The 22,407-nt window shown below is 39.8% G+C and overlaps 1 protein-coding gene across 1 annotated transcript in view; it reads right to left on the bottom strand.

The window, feature by feature from the left end:
* Positions 1-11,051: 11,051 nt before the first annotated feature.
* sdc2 (syndecan 2) overlaps positions 11,052-22,407 on the bottom strand; it is an 80,343-nt gene continuing 68,987 nt past the window's right edge. The window contains exons 5-6 of the mRNA XM_079829168.1: positions 13,353-14,145; positions 11,052-12,842 (exon numbers count right to left, since the gene is read on the bottom strand). Of these exons, the coding sequence (XP_079685294.1) occupies positions 13,982-14,145 (164 nt within the window). The 3' untranslated portion in view covers positions 11,052-12,842; positions 13,353-13,981. The remainder of the gene's footprint in view (positions 12,843-13,352; positions 14,146-22,407) is intronic.

The raw sequence follows: 22,407 nt of genomic DNA, 5'->3' as shown, positions 1-22,407 counted from the left end.
TCAATTCCAACTTTTTTCTCAATTCCGACATTTCAACACTGATGTGCTCTGACATATACACAAATTACTATAAAAAGACTTACAATTAAAACTTTTTTCCTAAATTTTCCTCAATTCCGACTTTTTTCCTCAATTCCGACTTTTTTTCTCAATTCCGACATTTCAACACTGATGTGTTCTGACATATATATAAAAATTACTATAAAAAAAACTTACAATTAAAACTTTTTTCCTAAATTTTCCTCAATTCCAACTTTTTTCCTCAATTCCGACTTTTTTCTCAATTCCGACATTTCAACACTGATGTGCTCTGACATATACACAAATTACTATAAAAAGACTTACAATTAAAACTTTTTTCCTAAATTTTCCTCAATTCCAACTTTTTTCCTCAATTCCGACTTTTTTCTCAATTCCGACATTTCAACACTGATGTGCTCTGACATATACACATAAAAAAGACTTAAAATTAAAAATGTTTTCCTCAATTCTGACTTTTTTCCTCAATTCCGACTTTTTTCCTCAATTCTGAAATTTCAACACTGATGTGTTCTGACATATACACAAAATATTACTATAAAAAAAGATTTTCCAGATCTCCTTCCAGATGACTTCAGCTGTAATCAATCCTGCCAGCATGATAATGAAGGAGGTGTTAGAGAGAGAAATGTCAGCCTCTTGATTAAAACGCATGGGAAAGGTTCGCTCTCCCGACGCCACAATCCCGATCCGCCATGCCCTACAGAACACTCCCACCCACGGGACCAATTACTCCGGCATCAAGCCATTCTGCGGAGGAGTGTGTTTTCCTCTCAACCTGTCAGAACTTTCATCCGAGAGAACGGATCCTTCCTCACATGAACACGGAGTGGAATAATCCCGATCGATGGCCGATGTGTTCATTCAAGAGTCCAGACACACCGAGAACGAGAACTATAACACAGACATCCCAGAAGGACCAGTTTTTGACTGATAACTATACAGATATAACTCTGAAAAGTCCTCAAGTCTAGCGATAAGGGCACAGGATGAGACACGATGACCTCGCGTTTATAGAGACTTAAAGGGGTCGCTTTAAAGGGCTGATGAATTGAGAAATCTCCTTTTCCTTGAGCTTTTGAAATATAAAAGGTCATGTAATATAAGAATATCCTGTAAGTCACGGAGCTGAAAACGTCCTCGTTAGTCAAAGAAAAGCTTTTATAGACACCAGGCCCAGCAAACGATCGATTGATCGAGACAGGATGAGATTACATGAACGAATGAAGCAACACACTAATGCGAGTAAAAAAACGTTTATTATATGCGATAGTATTGCATTGTTACACTGCGTTCACACCAAACACGAATAGAGCGTCAAAATCTCGTCTAGTTGGACACTTGGACATTTTGAATCCATTCGCGCGTCCAAAGCGAATTATATAAATCGAGCATTTGAAGTGAAATAGATGCGCGTTCAAGACGCTTCAGGAGAAATATGTCATAAAACACCACTCAGCCGCTTTTCATTTTCATTAAAAATATATATTAATCATTAATAGCCACACAAATGTGGTCCAGGCAACTCCTACATTATCTATCACTGGATGTATTTTTAAATATCCTTAAAAAATAAAGTTATGAAACTTCTCTTTGCCCTCAGTCAAAACGATTTGGCAGACAACAAATGAAGATTCATGAGAGCAAAGATCGGCCATTAGATCAACACAAGACGAAAAAACTACATTCTCACCTGAAAAAGTCTTAAAACTACCTTTTGTGACACAATAGAAATATTTTTTAATTATTGCGGGTTTCTCATCACGTCACTTCACCACATGACAGCAGCGAGCAGGCTCCTGATTGGTTAACGCGGCGCGAATAGACGCCAAAGTTCACATTTTTCAACTTGGGTGTCAGAAGCTTATTCGCTTCAAACGCGTGAATGCACAAAAAGCACCATTGATGAGGTGGAATCGTGCCCATCGCACCCTGCGAAACGCGTCTATCGCGCCGCGCGACCTCCAGACGCGCGTCAACGCCTTTCCATTGACTTAACATTGAAATCACTCACTCCAGACGCTCTATTCACGTTTGGTAAATCCAGAGGGCCAGGCCTGGATTTTAAGTTGTGTTTTGTATGTATGTGCGCAGTATATTGTACAATGTATAGCTAAGTAATAATACATTATATTGTTATTGACTACAAAGTGTATATTTTTTTGTTTTTAGGGAAGGTAAATAAATAAACCTGAAAAAAAAAAAATCATAGTTGCTTGTGTGTTCTGAAGACACTGGTAATTCATTTGTAATGCATTTAAAACACAAATTTAAAACACTCAATTCTGACTTTTCCCTCAATTCTGACTTTTTCCTCAATTCTGACTTTTTCCCTCAATTCTGACTTTTTCCTCAATTCTGACTTTTTCCTCAATTCTGACTTTTTCCTCAATTCTGACTTTTTCCCTCAATTCTGACTTTTTCCCTCAATTCTGACTTTTTCCTCAATTCTGACTTTTTCCCTCAATTCTGACTTTTTCCCTCAATTCTGACTTTTTCCTCAATTCTGACTTTTTCCCTCAATTCTGACTTTTTCCCTCAATTCTGACTTTTTCCTCAATTCTGACTTTTTCCTCAATTCTGACTTTTTCCCTCAATTCTGACTTTTTCCTCAATTCTGACTTTTTCCTCAATTCTGACTTTTTCCTCAATTCTGACTTTTTCCTCAATTCTGACTTTTTCCTCAATTCTGACTTTTTCCCTCAATTCTGACTTTTTCCCTCAATTCTGACTTTTTCCTCAATTCTGACTTTTTCCCTCAATTCTGACTTTTTCCCTCAATTCTGACTTTTTCCTCAATTCTGACTTTTTCCCTCAATTCTGACTTTTTCCCTCAATTCTGACTTTTTCCTCAATTCTGACTTTTTCCTCAATTCTGACTTTTTCCCTCAATTCTGACTTTTTCCTCAATTCTGACTTTTTCAGGTAAATAAATAAACCTGGAAAAAAAAAATCATAGTTGCTTGTGTGTTCTGAAGACACTGGTAATTAATTTGTAATGCATTTAAAACACAAATAAAGTATACTTATAACACAAATAAAGCACATTTAACGTCACTAATCATGTAGTTAATCCCTATACTTAAAGCATACTAAGTTTACTTAAAGTTGTTCCACTCAAGCACATAAAAGTACACCAAATACACTTAAAGCGAAGTTGTGCAAAAGCATATTTACAACTTAAAATATACTTAGTACAAAATTAGTTGTTTCAAAATAGCACACTTCAAGTTAACTAATCAATCTGTGCATCCCAGTGTATGGACTGTATGGTCTTAACACCATTTTTTTTTTGTTGAAGGGTCTTGGTCTGGTCTGGTCTCAGACAGTGGACTCTGGATTTCCAGACCGGTCAAGGCCACAACTGCGGGATATCCTGATCTATTTGTTAACATATTTAATGTGATTGGATGTAAAAATTCCAGCTTCAGACGCAATCAATAACTTATTTCTAATTTGATTTATTAATTGAATTAAAAAATGTCAACAAAAATTAATACAAATGCTCACAAATGTCACGATATCGTCGCAAAAAGTGATTGTATGAGATCTGGATTTATAACACGTGATAATTCATCAATATCACAAGAGCAAGCGAGCTGTTCACTAATTTGAGCATGACTGCAAACATGATATTGCTGTGACAAACATTCAATATTTAGCCTACATTATTAATAACTAACATTTACGCATTTGTAATTTATCAATTCAGATGCATCTTCTGTCTCACCTCTGTAGCGCAAAGATGCATTTTGTTGTTAATGATTTAATTTGACTGGTAACAGCTCTATATAGTGTCTTATCCTAATTATATTTATTATAGCCTAAGTAATTATTATAAGTTATTTATCAGGTGGTAATGCGGATCTCTGAATTTAAGGAGCGCTGGTCTGGTCTTGGTCTCGGATTAGATGGTCTTGACTACAACACTACCATGGTGTTTATATATGTAAATGTAATCACAACACACACACACACACACACACACACACACACACACACACACACACACACACACACACACACACTTTTTCCAGCCGTGCGATATTCCCGCAGTAAAGCACTGGAACCGCTTCACCGTTTGTATCACTCCGCTTGCGACCACCATATATATATATATATTTTTTTTACAAATTAAATACTACTGTTATTGTGTCACGAAATGAAGTTTTAAGAGGTTTTTAGGCGAGAATGTAGTTATTTAGACATCAAATATGTGACTCATGTATAAACATAGCGCCTATTTCACAATAGGTTCAGACTCTTTCTCAGATGCGAGCTCCAGACCGTCAGCGGCCGTTCAGCGCTCGTGTACCCGCAGAGAGAAGCTTCATCTCGGACAGACCTGAGGGAATTTGCCGCTGGCTCTTATGTAGATAGTGGTTAAACAGATATGATTTCTTTGGGGTATATCAACTGGGCAATCTTTGGTCTTATTAATATATTACTTGTTCCAGGGAAAAATCGATTTGACTAAAAGGCAAAGTTTAAGTTTCATAACGTTATATTTGTAGGATCCTGTACCAGAGTGCTTTTGTACGCTTGACTGAATTGTTTGCTTATATATATATATGTTATATAAATGCCACATTTGGTATTGAGAAAGGCTCAGTCAGTGATCGTGAATTGGACTTCTTCAGTGACAGTTCAAACTGATGTGTTCTGACAATTATATATTATGAATATCGACCTGAAGAATGAATGCTATATCAGATGAAGGTAATACAATCATTTAGTCGATCTCTCTCTCATAACACCATTAGTAATTATAAAAATAGGAAAATATATCAACACCCCTCACTATTGCACGCTAGTGTTTTGAGAACACGATCCATAAAACCGTCATTTACAGAGCATTATGAGATTGTTTACTTACGGTTTGCAATGTAGATGCTGTCAGATCCAAAAAGCTTCATCTTTCAAAAACAGTTTCCTTGCGAACGCTCCATCACACTGAGCCTCGTTTATATAACAATATACAGTCAAATGCTCCGAACAAACATAATCCTTCAACGTGATCCGGGACGCCATTAAAACAAACCATCCACCTGTTCCTGCCACTGGGATCTTCTGAAGAGCTGTGGACAGGTGGGTCAACCCTAATGAATCACACCTGAAGCGCTAATCAAGGCCTTCAGCATTACTAGAGACTTCCAGACCGGTGTTTAAAGTCCTTGTGAAATCAAAATTGATCATATTTACTTTGTTAGCGCAAATTGCTAGTTTTGTGGTGAACAATCCATCCGTGCAAGTCACGGCTTGGGCTTCGACACCGACATGCCATCATTAAACACGCCCATCCAACTGCCCGCGAGCTAATAAACAGAGATGGCGAGGAGGTGCGTTTTTTTGAATGAAACGCCTACGTTTCTATATCCAATCAGGTCACAGGGAGGAAAAAACAAACCACGCCCTCTGTTCTGCTCATTTAGTATTCCGTTTCTCTCGGAAATACGTCAAATCACTGAAATAAAGTCGGTTGCAACTTCCGGTTCACTGGGACTTTAAAGGGTAACTAAACCCTAAACCAACTTTTTTTAGTTAATGATCTGTAATACTGGGGCTTTATTAATGCTGTTCATTGATTCGAGTAAATGTTTTGACATTTGAGTATAAAGTGTTTTAATTCTATAAAATAAGGTGTAAAACCGCCAAAGTGCTGCCCTCTTAAGGTTGAACGGTGGCTACTGCAGTTGAATTTTCCTATTGGACGTTGTGGTACATCGTGACGTATGATGGTACTTCCAACGGCTCACTATCCGCGCCCCTGGCACGAGCTCACCACGCCCTAATGTTTCCCCCAATCACATGATGAGAACGGCTTCACTCCAGAATGAACTGTCATATTACATGAAGTAGAAACATTATGAATGAAACTCACTTGACACTTGCTTTAACATTGTATTGAAGAAAATACGGTTAAATAATGCAGTTGTCAGTACACGTCAGGCTTTTCTTGCGATATTATTGCCGCCCGTCATGTGTACAGAAGATCATACATGAGACGCGCTTTCAAACCCTGACACGCAAGTGGATGCCGCGGACGCAGTAACGAACAACAATACCGTAACATGCTGGCGTATATAGTCTTAACTTATTTGAGGAAAACTGTTTATAATAGCCTTTTAGGTCTGAACTTATTGGTCCTGCGCTGATTCAGTTAATTTGAATGAAAATACATTGTATGTATATCAGATATCTGATCTATTTTTAGTGGCATTCAGTGTAAGGATTTGGCTGTTCATAGATTAGGTCGGTTCTCTTGCGCGGCTGCTTCACTAGCATCGTCTGCATCGGGAGTTAACGCAGTTTGAGCAGCGGCTCGCATTGATAAGACTCCGGGTTTGTGTCTACAGACAATCCACCCTCCTCCACTTCAGGTGAAGGTAGGAGAAATGACCGCTCTGTTGCAAAGCTGGCGTCACTCCAGTCATTCTCCATCTTTGCGACTCGCGAGTCTGACAGCTGTCAATCAATCCGTCACTGCGGGTCTCAGGTGCACGCCCTCCGCTCAGCCCCGCCCTCGGTTCATCCCCTCTGTGTCCGCCGGGCTCTGCCCACTTTTCCAGCATTTTTTGAAAATTGCCAGTGGGTGGAGTTAAGCTCTGAGCAGGGGTTTAGTTACCCTTTAAGAGCTGGATGGAGGACAGCGGCCGGGGTTTGACACTTGACCCCTGAGCTTTACTGACTGAGAATTCTGAGTCATCATCACATCTATTTTTGCCATTGAAAATTATACACATTTTTTATTTTATTTTTTTATTGCAGTATTTCAGGTTAAAATAGAGACTAGGCCTTCAAAAAAAGTTTGAAGGCAGATTAGTGCCTCTTTTGGAATTATTTAAGAAATCTGGCCATGGGTGTAACCACTAGAGGTCTCTATGGAGAGGTTTGAGAATTCCCTAGTTCTCTTTTGAACACATTTAATGATTTTTTTGTTGTTGATGGATTTGAATATATATATTTAGACAATCTCAAAGACTATTTATTATAAAGTTATAGATATTTTTTTGTTTGTTAGAAATATAGATTTTTTTCTGTGAATTTGTGTTTTTGCAGATTTCCCATTCATTTCCTATGGTCTGTCATTTATGACAGGAGACAATGAACGCTACTTTTTTTTTACGACCAATTAGCATGCTCGAATCATGACCCCAATGTTTGCGTATTTACATACCTAATGCTAGAAAAGTCACCAAGTTTCATATCATTCCGATGAAGCTGTGATTTTTAACATTTGAAAACAGACCGAAGAGCACCAGAGGGTTAATAAAACAGAGAAAACTAAAATTTAGTGTTGAAAATGTTGTCTCAAGGTTGTGAAGGTCGTGACCAACAATGAAATAATCATCATGCCATTTAATTCGATATGTTTTATCATTGTAAACCATTTGGAAACCCACATTCTGCATCTTGACAGATTTGACTGAAATGTGTCCCGAGAAATGACAAGTGTCCTCAAAATATACACTAAAGAGAACTTTTGTTTAGGCCACAGAAGAAAGCCTCAACATTAGGGCATCAGAATGTAAACCCTTAAAGGTGCAGTGTGTAAATTCACCCCTCCCTTACGAAGCACATAGAGAAACTACGGTGGCTGACACAGGACAAAGATGTGGTCGTCTGAGACAGCAGAGAGTACACTCTAAAAAATGCTGGGTTAAAAATAACCCAAGTTGGGTTGAAAATGGACTAACCCAGCAATTGGGTTGTTTTAACCCAGCGGTTGGGTTGAATGTTTGGTTAAAACAACCCAATTGCTGGGTTTGTCCATTTTCAACCAAACTAGTTTTTAACCCAGCATTTTTTAGAGTGTAGCTAGCGCTCTGTAGAGCAGTTTGTCCCTTTAGGGCCACTGTAGAAACATGGCGGCACAAAATGGTGACTTCACTGTAAGGGGACCCGCGGTGTGTGTAGATAGAAACGGCTATAACGCTTCATTATGTAAGGTCTTTATACTCCACTGAAAACATATTTAAGTGTATTATATTGCATTTCTGTCAATAGATCCTCATAAATATTACACACTGCACCTTTAATGGACAGAAACTGAAGTTACACCAGCTTTTGACTCGTGGATTTTCTTTTCGCCCTTCGGTCATAAGCTCTTATGAAGCCTGAAAGTGTGTTTACTTTGGATGGCATTCCTTGAAGTTTCTGCATGGTTTGGCTTTACTGAAGCGGCCCTGGTTCTCAGAGAGAAGCCCCGGTGGCCTTTTGTGCTCCATATGCACTACCTCTTTCTCCCTCTATTGAGAGAAAGCCCTATAAATTAAAGGGACGCTGTGACACGGACACACACAAACACTGGGCAGCCGTAAATTCAGCACAGCTGAATGGATGAGAAGGAAGGCTGAAGTGTTTTGATGGGACTGGCTCAGGCAGATGCTGCAGATCCCGGTGTAGCCATGTACATCTGCCAAGGCTAAGGCCAGGCTTGACCCCTCGATTATCTGGGAAAACGGCACCGTTGAAAGCAAACACAGAGAGGGAGAGTCGAGGGGCATACTAATGTTTACATGAGCAAGAGGAGCAAAAATCACAGCCTTGCTCAAAGAGATTTCATTATTCCATTGGGTTTCTCTCCTGAGGATTATACTTACACTACAAAGCCCTCCCAGTAAATAATAATACAAAAAAAAAGATCCAGCAATTTTCTGTGAATGCAAACATCGCTGTGATCTTATAGTGTAATATTCAGATGCAGTGTCAGTAATGTGTATTGCAGCAGCCCTTGACACTGATCTGAATACGAGAAGCTCTGTGATCATCAGCGGTACAGTAATCCCAGAGGAGAACCAATAAAGATGAATAAATACAGAGGTAATCTGCAAACACTCTCCGCTGAAATCCCTTCAGTTCCCAGTGTAGGAGATCCCACACACATTCACTCACACATGCCACTCCTGCTGTTTGCCTTCAGCACACGGGAATAATATGGATGGACACAGAGATAAAATGGATAGGTAGAATAAATGATAGACAGATTGAACGACAGATAGATCGAACGAAAGCCGGATCGAATGGCAGAACGATTGACAGACAGAATGAACGAACGACAGAACGAACGATAGCTAGAACAGACAGATTAATCGACAGAACGAACGATAGATAAAACGGCAGATAGATTGCACGATAGAACATCAGACAGATCGAACGATAGATAGAACAGACAGATCGAACAACAGAACGAACGTCAGACAAAACGAGCGAAAGACAGAACGAATGTCCGAACGACAGACCAATCGAACGAAAGAGATCAAACGACAATGAACAACAGACAGATAAAACGACAGAACGAACGACAGACAGATTCATTGACAGAACGAACGATAGATAAAACGGCAGACAGATTGAACGACAAACTGATCGAACGAAAGAGATCAAACGACAATGAACGACAGAACAAACGATAGATTGAATGATAGTACATCGGACAGATCGAACGAAAGAGATCGAACAATAGATAAAACAGACAGATCGAACAACAGAACGAACGTCAGACAAAACGAGCGAAAGACAGAACGAATGTCCGAACGATAGAACGACAGACAGATTGAACGAAACAGATCAAACGACAGAACGAACGAACGAACGATAGCTAGAACAGACAGATTAAGCGACAGAACGAACGATAGATAAAACGGCAGACAGATTGAACGAAAGAACATCAGACAGATCGAACAACAGAACGAACGTCAGACAAAACGAGCGACAGATAGAACGAATGTCCGAACGAAAGACAGATCGAACGAAAGAGATCAAACGACAATGATCAACAGACAGATCAAATGACAGAACGAACGACAGACAGAATGAACGAACGACAGAACGAACTATAGATAGAACAGACAGATTCATTGACAGAACGAACGATAGATAAAACAGCAGACAGATTGAATGATAGAACATCAGCCAGATTGAACGAAAGAGATCGAACGATAGAACAAACGTCAGAAAAAAGAAATGACAGAGAACGATTGTCAGACTGATCGAACGATAACTAGAGCGACAGACAGATCCAACGAAAGAGATCAAACGTCAATGAACAACATACAGATTGAACGACAGAACGAACAATAGACAAAAAGACAGACAGGAATAACGACAGATCGAATGATAGATAGAATGACAGACAGATTAAATGATAGAACATCAGACAGATCGAACAAAAGAGATCGAAAGATATATAGAACACAGATCGAACAGAACGAACGTCAGACCAAAAAAACTACAGACAGAACGAACGAGAGATCAAACGACAGAACGAACGATAGATAGAACAGACAGACAGAAATAACGACAGACAGATCGAACGATATATAGAACAGACAGATCGAACAACAGAACAAACGTCAGACAAAAGAAACGACAGAGAACGAATGTCAGACTGATCGAACAACAAACAGATCAAATGAAAGAGATCAAACGACGGAACGAACGACAGAACGAACGAATGTCAGACTGATCGAATGATAGATAGAACGACAAACAGATCAAACAAAAGAGATCAAACAACAATGAACAACAGACAGATAGAATGAAAGAACGAGCGATAGATAAAACAGACAGATTGAATGACAGAACGAATGACTAAACGAACGAATGTCAGACTGATCGAACGATAGATAGAACGACAAACTGATCGAACGATAGAGATCAAACGACTGAACGAACAAACGTCAGACAAAACAAACGACTGAACGAACAAACATCAGATAAAATGAGCGACAGATAGAATGAATGTCAGACTGATCGAACGATAGATAGAACGACAAACTGATCAAACGAAAGAGATCAAACAACAATGAACAACAGACAGATAGAACGAAAGAACGAGCGATAGATAAAACAGACAGATTGAACAACAGAATGAATGACAGACAGATCGAACGAACGATGGAACGACAGACGAAGGACAGAACGAATGAGAGATAGAAGGACAGACAGACGGATGGACGAATCAGAGTGAGTAACAGATGTGTGTATGATGGAGGGATGCAGAGGCAGAGAACAGACGAGTGGTTCAGGCCACATGTTTATTCAGTAGTGTTGCTGATGGTACAGTAGAGTTCTGTACAGCTAAACCCTCTGACATCATCACAGCTCCTCACACACACACCACATGTCCAGACGCTAGGCACTTTAAAGGCAAGGTTTAAAACATTTCTGAATATACATTTATATATATATCATTCTATATAGATTTTCCCATACATGAAGAAGTAATGATGCGAAGGTCAGATGTACACTCGAAAACTAAACGAACAGCTGACACTGAAACGCAGAGCTCAAATGTGGCCAGAGGATCAGCAATCTTTGGGTTTGCAGATGTTTCTCAGCCCCTGACATCAGGACAGTCCCTCCGGGGTCCCAGTCGGGAACATCTGGAACATCTGGAACATCTGGAGGGGGCGACACACCTCAGGGCCACTTCACAACCTTTACACGGAGCTAAAGAGCGAACGGGACGCCACAGGTACAGGTGTCAGAAACCGCTGATGAGCCAGATCAAACACCTCCAAACTAGAGCACTGGAGACTGAGGATATCAAACATTACAATTATCCCATCATTTACTCTCCTTAAAGCCAGAGGTGTGTATATTCTTCAGACGAACACGATCAGAGATATGTTAATAAAGTCCTGTTTCTGTTTAGAAGTCCATCGAAGTGCATCTATCCATCATAAAACTGCTCCACACGCCTAATAAAGGCCTTCTGAAGCGGGTCGATGCACTTTTATGATGGATGGATGCATGTTTATGATGGATAGACGCACTTTTATGATGGATGGATGCACTTTTATGATGGATGGATGCACTTTTATGATGGATGGATGCACTTTTATGATGGATGGATGCATGTTTATGATGGATAGACGCACTTTTATGATGGATAGACGCACTTGTATGCACTTTTATGATGTATAGATTCAGTTTTATGATGGATGGATGCACTTTTATGATGGATGGATGCATGTTTATGATGGATAGACGCACTTGTATGCACTTTTATGATGTATAGATTCAGTTTTATGATGGATGGATGCACTTTTATGATGGATGGATGCACTTTTATGATGGATGGATGCATGTTTATGATGGATAGATGCACTTTTAGGATGGATGGATGCACTTTTATGGACAGAAACAGCCATTCTAAAGTTTGGATTAGCCAGGACATTTATTAATATTACTCTGATTTTTGTGTTTGTCTGACAGAAGAACGTCACACACACCTCAGATGACTTGAGGCTAGTGTTGTCAAAAGTACCGACTGCGATACCAAGTCGGTCCTGAAAATGTGACGTTTTGAGCGCTGTTGAGCTGGAATCATAAACTCCTCTGATTGGCCGTTGTGCTCACGCGCTCATCAGACGTGCCTGTGATTGGCTGCACTGATCAACGCTTCAAAAACATGACACTTTTCACATACGACCGGTCCGCTGGTCGACGCCTGCTTGAGCTTTCAGACGCTCCAGTGGCCAATCACAGACACATCTGAGGAGCGCGTGAACACAACGGCCAATCAGAGGTGTTTATGATTGCAGCTCAACAGTGCTCAAAACGTCACATTTTTCAGTTCCGACTTGGTATCGCGGTCTGTCCTTCTGACAACACTATTTGAGGGAGTAATTTTCATCTTTGGGTGATCTAACCCTTTAAAGGATTAGTTCACTTTTAAATAAACTTTTGCTGATCATTTCCTCACCCCCATGTCTTTCTTTCTGCAGTCGAAAAGAAATTAAGGTTTTGGATGAAAACAGTCCAGGGTTTTTCTCCATATAATGGACTTCAATGGGCTCCAAACGGGTCAAATGACAGTTTCAGTGCAGCTTTAAACGACACCAGATGATGAATAAGGGTCTGATCTAGACAAACCATCAGTTTCTGTGAGAAACCCAGCAGTATTTATGATTTATTTTACCTCTTATCAGACGAACGTGATCATCTCTGAGCTCCGCCATAACTTCCGGAGAGTGAGGTCAAATACGATCCTGTCATAGATATATCGATAGTAGATGCCTCATTCTACTGATCCGTGCAGTTGCTAATGAGGCATCTAAGTATACATCTATGACCACGATCTAATGGCATAAATACTGCTGGGTTTCTCTCAGAAACTGATGGTTTGGCTAGATAAGACCCTTATTCATCATCTGGTGTCGTTTAAAGCTGCACTGAAACTGTCATTTGGACCTTGAACCGTTTGGAGCCCATTGACGTCCATTATATGGAGAAAAACCCTGGACTGTTTTCATCCATAACCTTAATTTGACTGCAGAAAGAAAGACATGGACATCTTGGATGACATGGGGGTGAGGAAATGATCAGCAAAAGTTGATTTAAAAGTGAACTAATCCTTTAATGGTGGGAGTTTGGAAAGCGGCTCCTGATACAGTAAAGCCAGATCTACTCTCTGGACGAGCGGATGAAACGTGAGGATAAACGTGGCCTTTTCATCAGAGAGACGGCGCTCGGATCAAAGGAGGAGAAGGACGTCTGCGACCGCTCTCTAAACCTACAACACTGGAATCAAACGGGTCTGAGAGACAGAAAGGCATCGTGATAAATTAACCAAACACATGATCAACGGCAGACATGCTAGGACAAAAGATGAGAAATGACATCAGGACTGATACAGAACAATTATATTCAATTATTCCACTTTAAAATTTTCTTTACAAATACATACTGCTACAGTTAAAAAGTAGTCAGCGACTAAAAACGGCTCCTTCGGATGCTTTTTTATCTTTTCAGCTTCTCAAATACACACAAAATAATGCTTAAATACAGAGATTTGCCCAAAAAGAAGCGTTTTCCGTTAAAAAAAGAGGAAAGCAAAGGTCTTAATGACAACACTCTTTACGTTATGTTTCCTCGATGGTGTGGTGTTTCGATGCTGAAGGAGTTTGTCGTGGTCACTGATATTCGACCGAGTCTATGCGTAAAACTCCTTGGTCGGAGCTTTCTGATAGGCCGCTCCGGACGGCTTCCTCTCGCCGAGGTCGTAGCTGCCCTCGTCCTTCTTTCTCATGCGGTACACCAACAGGAGGATGAGGAAGATGGCGAAGAGGAAGCCGATGACTCCGCCCGCGATCACAGCTGCAACAGAAGATCACAGTTAGGACTGAAGCGCATGTAGGCCTGTCGCGATAGCCAATCAATCAATAGGGCTTGGGCGTCGCGTTGCATTCTGGGACGTGGCGGCCATGTTGATAGCCTCGCAAATGTAAACATACAGCAAATCGAACGAGGAGAAGCAGAGTTGGGAGAAAGAAAAACTATGTTAAATTCCCGAAAAGGATGTTGAATTTACCGGGATACATTAAAGGGTTAGTTCACCCAAAAATGAAAATTCTGTCATTAATTCCTCACCCTCATGTGGTTGGACACCCGTCAGACCTCCGTTCATCTTCAGACACAAATGAAGATATTTTAGTGTAAATCTGATGCTCTGAAAGGCCTCCATTGGCTCAACTTTACACTCTCAAGACCCTTAAAAGACACTAAAGACTAAAGTTACAAAGTCCATCTCACTACAGCGGCTCTACAATAACTTAATAAATCGGCGACAATAGTTTTTGTGCGCAAAAAAACTAAATAACGACTTATATAGTGATGACGATTTCAAAATAATGCATCATGAAGCTTCGAAGCGTTATGAATCAGTGAGTCGATTCATGATTCGGATCGCGTGTCAAACTGCAAAACCGCTGAATCGACTCCCTGATTCATAACGCTTCGAAGCTTCATGAGGCCTTGTTTTGAAATCGTCATCACTATACAAGTCGTTATTTAGTTTTTTTTGCGCACAAAAACTATTGTCGCCGATTCATAAAGTTATTGTAGAACCACTGTAGTGAGATGGACTTTGTAACGACGTCTTTAGTGTCTTTTAAGGGTCTTGAGAGTGTAAAGTTGAGCCAATGGAGGCCTTTCAGAGCATCAGATTTACACTAAAATATCTTCATTTGTGTCTGAAGATGAACGGAGGTCTGACGGGTGTCCAACCACATGAGGGTAAGTCATTAATGACAGAATTTTCATTTTTGGGTGAACTAACCCTTTAAATAGGGAAGCCATGGACCGGTATATGGACAAAATCGGAACTATTAACGGTTTGGATCCATATGCAATGTGCAGTTCACAAATGGATGGGTTCAGGAGCTGCAGATCATGAAGCCGATGTAACGTTAACCTTTTACCTTGAAGCATTACAACTACAACTGTGTTCTCTTCGGTGTTCTCAGGTGCACTACTTGCAAATAAACACTGAAAAACATCTGATTGTGTGACACTTCTTGCTTTTGCACATTATACTGTAATTGCGTCTTGTTTATAAGACACATGCATTTAATTTAAGTATATTTATTGTGAAGATTGTGGGTATGGATGCAACAGACACTTATGGCTGTATTTAATGCACATTTATTTCAGCACAACACTAGGGCTCATGTTTGTCAGAGCACAACATACAGACACAATCTTATCGAGGAATGTCATGTCTTCATCCTTGCATGGCAACAGCATGTGAATCGGCACTTTATCTGACAAAATAGTGTACTTGTCCCTTTCCACATGACTTCGGAGGTGGGCATTTTTTCTTGTGCTCTCCACATCTCCTGCGTCCAGCTGACAGCGTCCTTTAGTGAAAGCCGACGACTCTTTGTTACCTCGGATACTTGCGCCTCCAAGCAGGAAAGCGGTGAAAAGTTAATCAATTTTCGACGCCAAATTAATCAAATTAAAGGGTTAGTTCACCCAAAAATGAAAATTCTGTCATTAATTCCTCACCCTCATGTGGTTGGACACCCGTCAGACCTCCGTTCATCTTCAGACACAAATGAAGATATTTTAGTGTACAAATCTCTTCTGGGTCATGTGTCCGAACTCCGGATCTGCTCATATTCTCGCGCATGCGTCGTGGAGGCACACACGGAAGACAAGAACAAGTTGGATAAAGGTGTTATTTTGATTTTTTTTTGCGCACAAAAACTATTGTCGTCGCATTGTATGATTATTGTAGAGCCACTGTGGTGAGATAGACTTTGTAACGACGTTTTAAGTGCCTTTTATGGGTCTTGTGAGTGTAAATGTACTGAATGCCAATGGAGGCCTATCTGAAGCCTTTCTCAGCATCAGCTTTACACTAAAATATCTTCATTTGTGTCTGAAGATGAACGGAGGTCTGACGGGTGTCCAACGACATGAGGGTGAGTAATTAATGACAGAATTTTCATTTTTGGGTGAACTAACCCTTTAAGTGCCTTTTATGGGTCTTGTGAGTGTAAATGTACTGAATGCCAATGGAGGCCTATCTGAAGCCTTTCTCAGCATCAGCTTTACACTAAAATATCTTCATTTGTGTCTGAAGATGAACGGAGGTCTGACGGGTGTCGAACGACATGAGGGTGAAGAATTAATGACAGAATTTTCATTTTTGGGTGAACTAACCCTTTAAGACACGCGACTGAGAGGTAGTACGTCTGTAAACAATGCGCAGTAGTGCGAGTAGCAGTAAAGGAGGCCATCAACATGGCCGCCACACCAAGTAATGACGCCACAACGCCCAAGCCCTATTAATCGCACAATAAAAAAAATTAGCTCGATAATTTTTCCGGCCGCGATAATTTCCACTTGTATGCTTGTTTGTTTTCTTCGTCTCTCTCTCCCTCTCTCTCTCTCTCTCTCTCTCTCTCTCTGCATGCGGGGAGTGTTTGGGTGTGTGTGAGTGCGGGTGAACGCGGTGAGAGGGCGGTTTTTCCTATTTCTTTTTTTCATTGATTTCTTTCACTTAGAAGTTATGATGGATAAGTAAGGAATTAATTATATTGGATAGGTCAGCTGTAAGTTTCGTGAGTTGTTTGGAAAGTTTGACGGAGCTGGGATGGCATCCCTTCCTGAGGGGAGTGCAGCGTCTCTCTCGCTCCGTCATGGCGTCAGGTGTATGGCGGAACCTGGCGTAAATGTGGAGGATGTATTGATCGCGGCTGGGGAGCAGATCGGTTACGACAATATTTGCTCGGCTTCTCGAATGAATAAGGCGGTGGTGATTTTCGTGAAAGAAGAAAATTTGGTTAATCGTCTGATAAGCAATGGCGTTGTGGTAAGTGGTACCTTTATTACTGTTTCACCGCTGGTTACACCTACTACTAGAGTGACAATATCAAATGTGCCGCCATTCATTAGAAATAGTGAAATTGAACGAGCTCTTGCGAGTTACGGAAAGTTTGCTAGTCCAGTTAAAATGATTTCTCTTGGATGCAAAAATGAGGCCTTGAAGCACGTGTTATCATTCAGAAGACAAGTGTTTATGTTTATGAATGAACCAGATTTGAATGTTTCTTTTAGACTGGGGCATGAAGGAAAGTCTTATCTGGTGTATGCGAGTACCGGGAATAATAAATGCTTTGAATGTGGAGACATTGGGCATAAGAGGGTTGCATGTCCACATAAGGCTCAGAATGTTGAGAATACGCAGCAGAATGTTGATGATGGGAATCGTGAAATAGATCGAGAAATACAACCTCAGGTTGTGAGTGAAGTACATGATGGTGGCGTTTCTGTGGGTGATAGTAGTACGAGGCCTAGCGAGGAGCCCACTGTTGTTTTGAACCAAAGTGGGGATACTGAGAGAATGATGAGGGCTGATGAAGTTACAGTGACAGCAGAAGTAAGTGGAGTAGGTGTAGAAATGGTGATTAGTGAGGCTGGTGGAAGTGGAATTGAGCCACAACCTGAAACATCACAGGGCTTTGAAATGAGTCATGATGACAATGAGATGGTGGATGACGATGCTTGTTCGGAAATTTCTGAATTTGGTTCCCAAGTTATGGGAGAATTGTACACATTGCAGGAAATAAATGATTTCTTGGATGTAACTTTTGGTAAGATAGTTGAAGTAAATGACTTTTTCCCTGATGTGGATAAGTTTATTGCTTCAGTTATTATGTTACAGAGAACGGTAAGCCATGACGAACTAAGTAAGAAGAAGAGATTTCGTTTGAAGAAACTTTTAACGAAATTACGTCAGGGTAAATCTCGTGCTTCAAATTATTATAGCAATGATTAAGTTGCACAGGGAGTCTCTCTTACAATGGTTTCTTTTTCTATCCTTTCTATCCTTTCATTTTTCTATGGAGTGTTTGAGGGTTGGGTCCTTAAATATAAATGGGGGTAGAGACAGGAAGAAATTGGCAATGGTTTCAGAATTTTTGAAAATAAAACAGATTAATGTTGCATTTTTGCAGGAAACACATACTGATAACAATAATGAAATAGAATGGGGTATGTGGTGGGGTGGAAAGCTCGTCTTAAGTCATGGGTCAAATAATAGTGCTGGAGTTGCTATTTTATTTTCAAAGAATATGAATGTTAATATTTTAAATGTTGAGGAAATTGAAAAGGGGAGGATTATAATAACAAAAGTAGAGTTTGAGGGTTTTTTGTTTGCTTTTGTAAATGTATATGCCCCGAATAATGGGTCAGAAAGGGTGAGGTTTTTTATGAAACTGAATGATTCTCTTAAGAACATTGGTGATGGTGTGTGTATTATTGTAGGGGGAGACTGGAACTGTACAACAGATTTCACTGTTGATAGAAATGGTGAAGAACCTCATAATCAATCTAGTTTAGTACTATCCAAAATAATGGAAAAAAGAGGTTTGGTAGATATATGGAGAGTAAGGAATGGAATGGAAAGACAGTACACATGGGTTAAAGTGAGTGAAAATATTGTTTGTGGGGCTAGATTGGACCGGTTTTATCTTGGAAAAATATGGAACAACAGAATAATGAATGTTTTTCATTCACCAAATGCCTTTTCAGATCATCATATGGTTGGTTTAGATCTTAATATGAAAGAATTGTCAAGACGTACATATTATTGGCATTTTAATGTTAAACTGTTACAAGATGTTTTGTTTTGTGAAAGATTTACAATGTTTTGGAATGAGTGGAAAATGAAAAAGAGTTGTTTTGAGAATATTAGTCAGTGGTGGGAAGTGGGAAAAGCTCAAATAAGAGTTTTTTGTCAGAATTATAACTTGCATTCTTCCTCTCAAATTAAAGTAACAGTACAAAGACTGGAAAGAGACATTTTGCAGTTAGAAAAAGAAATTATGGATAATCCTGGAACTGTGCAGAAAGACTTTTTGGAAAAGAAGAGAATGGAACTTGGATCTTTTTTACAGGAACGGACTAAGGGAGCACTGATTAGAGCAAGGTTTTGCTCGATTAAAGATATGGATGCTCCTAGTTCTTATTTTTTTAACCTGGAAAAGAAAAATGTTCAACAGAAACATATGTATCATCTTCGGCGTGCAAATGGAACTGTAACCTCTGATCCAGTGGAAATCAGGAAAATGGCAGTGAATTTTTATGCGTCATTATATAGTAAAGAATCATGTGACTCTAAAAGTACTGAAGAATTACTGCATGATTTACCAAAGTTACCAGATGGACATAAGAAATTGCTGGATAATGAAATTACTTTTAAGGAACTTACAGAGGCAATGCAGCAACTGTCTTCAGGTCGGTCTCCAGGAATAGACGGATTGCCAGTTGAATTTTATAAGCAATTTTGGGATTTAGTTGGAGTGGATTTGTATGAAGTTTTTTTAATTTGTTTTAAAGAAAAATCACTCCCTTTAAGTTGTCGACGTGCAGTCCTCTCACTGCTACCAAAAAAAGGGGATTTATGTTTATTGAAAAATTGGAGACCAGTGTCCCTACTATGTCTGGATTATAAGATACTGTCAAAATGTCTGGCTAATAGAATTAAGCATTGTTTAGAGTTTTTGATTGGTAAAGATCAAACTTATTGTGTCCCAGAGAGATCTATTATAGACAATATATTTGTGTTACGAGATTTAGTTGACTTTAGCCACCTTAATAATAGTGATCTTGGAATTGTATCATTAGACCAAGAAAAGGCATTTGACAGGGTGGATCATGGGTATCTGTTTAATGTTTTAAAACATTTTGGTTTTGGTGATTTTTTTTTATCATATGTTAAATTGTTGTACTCCGATGTGTTTATCATGGTAAAAGCTGGTGGGGGTCTTAGTGCTCCAGTACCTCTTGGTAGAGGGATCAGACAAGGCTGTCCATTGTCTGGGCAGCTGTATAGCCTAATGATTGAACCTCTCTTACATAGACTAAAAAAACATTTACAAGGTGTGTTACTTCAAAATGGAAGTGAAAGTGTTAAATTAGTTTTGTCTGCTTATGCAGATGATATTACGGTGTTTATCACAAGGCAAGAGGATATTAGAAGTTTAAATGAGAATATTAAGCTTTATGAAAAAGCGTCCACTGCCAAAGTAAATTGGGAGAAAAGTGAGGGTTATATCATGGGTCGGTGGGACGAGGTAGGATATCCACAACTTCCAGGTGGCTTGAGATGGGGAAGGGAAGGTTTAAAAGTGTTGGGAGTTTTTATAGGTAATAGACAATATCAAATGAAGAATTGGGAGGGCATGCTGGATAAGGTGTCTGCCCGATTGTCTAAATGGGAATGGCTATTACCACAGTTGTCTTATAGAGGGAGAGTTCTGGTCGCTAATAACCTGGCAGCTTCTACACTATGGCACAGGTGTGTAGTCATGGATCCACCTGAGGACATTATATGTGAAATTCAGAGGAAATTAGTCAATTTTTTCTGGAGTGGCGAGCACTGGGTCCGAGCAGCAGTGATCTTTTTGCCAGTTTGCGAAGGAGGACATGGCCTGGTGGACGTTAAGAGTCGTATCCACGCGTTCAGATTACAAGCAGCAAAAAGATTTCTTTATCAAAAAGACTTGTTATGGACTCCTACAGCATGTGCCATCTTGCAGAGGGCAGGTGGGCTTGGTCTTGATCGACACCTCTTTTTAATGAAGCTGGAGGATATGAATTTGTCCGAAATTACTCCTTTTTATCGGACAATGTTTCACGTGTGGAGAAATGTTTTAAAGATGGACAGAGATAGGAGCAGTTCTATTCACTGGGCTCCCGAGGAACCATTGTTTTTTAACAACATGATCCAGACAAGACTTTTGTCCTCAGTGAGTGTGCGAGCATGTCTGCTCAGGAATGGTATCGTCAAGCTGGGTCATCTAATGGATAAAGATGGATGGAAATCTGTCGAAAATATTAAGGAAGTGACTGGTTTACGATCACAGAGACTTGTTTCAAAAATGATGGAGGAAATATATCTGGCAGTACAAAGAATTTATGGAGAAAGTATAGCAACAGGACAAATGTCAAATCAGAATGACATGAAAGTTTTTCCAAGGATCAAGATTTCGTCACTAATGTGTGATGAGAATGAAGGGGAGGTTGCCCCTGATTCTATCTTGAATTTACAGACACCTCAACTGGAGTATCTGGATTGTGCTTCGAAGAAGGCACTTTACCACACAGCGGTTAAGGTGAATCACCAGAGGTCACTGAAGAGACAAAAAGCTTCCAGATGGCTAGAGTTGTTGGGACCAGACTTCCTTGTTAGAGACAGGTGGAGGACCCTGTACAAACTCCCTGTAGAAAAGCGAACTGGTGATCTGCAGTGGAGGATCATACACGGGGCGATAGCTACGGACAGGCATGTGGCACACCTGAACCCAGCAGTGGGGGGGCAGTGTAGGTTTTGTGGTGAGGGTGAAGATCTAGAGCATCCGTTTTTAAAATGTAATAGATTAAATGATTTGTTTGAATTACTTGCAACTTGGTTTCAGGGGTTTGCAGAAGAATTTTCAGACAAAATATTTATAGGAGGGTTGAAATATAGATTTTTATTAAGGAGGAGAGTAGTTTTATTGAATTATCTAATAGGGACAGCAAAGTTGGCCATATGGAAGACTAGAAAGAACAAGGGCCTAGAGTTGGCAGCAACAAATTCTAGAGTAATGTGTATGAGTCTGGTGGCAGCAAGACTGAGAATGGAATTTACATATTACAGTCTCACAAATAATGTACCTGCTTTTTGTGAAATTTGGAGTATCAATGAGGTTCTATGTGTTGTACATGATAATCAATTGGTCTTAGGTTTTTAAAAAAAAAATGCATTTGTTTTTATTTAATTTTTTTTGAATATTACATTTTATTATTATTATTATTACTATTATTGTGAATGAGATATAAATGATGTCTAAATAAAAGTTGTTTAATCCTCTCTCTCTCTCTCTCTCTCTCTCTCTCTCTCTCTCTTTCTCTCTCTCTCTCTCTCTCTCTCTCTCTCTCTCTCTCTCTCTCTCTCTCTCTCTCTCTCTCTCTCTCTCTCTCTCTCTCTCTCTCTCTCTCTCTCTCTCTCTCTCTCTCTCTCTCTCTCTCTCTCTCTCTCTCTCTCTCTCTCTCTCTCTCTCTCTCTCTCTCTCTCTCTCTCTC

This window comes from Gobio gobio (assembly GCF_949357685.1).
Source record: "Gobio gobio genome assembly, chromosome: 11".
Taxonomy (NCBI): Eukaryota; Metazoa; Chordata; class Actinopteri; order Cypriniformes; family Gobionidae; genus Gobio; species Gobio gobio.
This window is presented reverse-complemented; position numbering and strand designations above follow the sequence as displayed.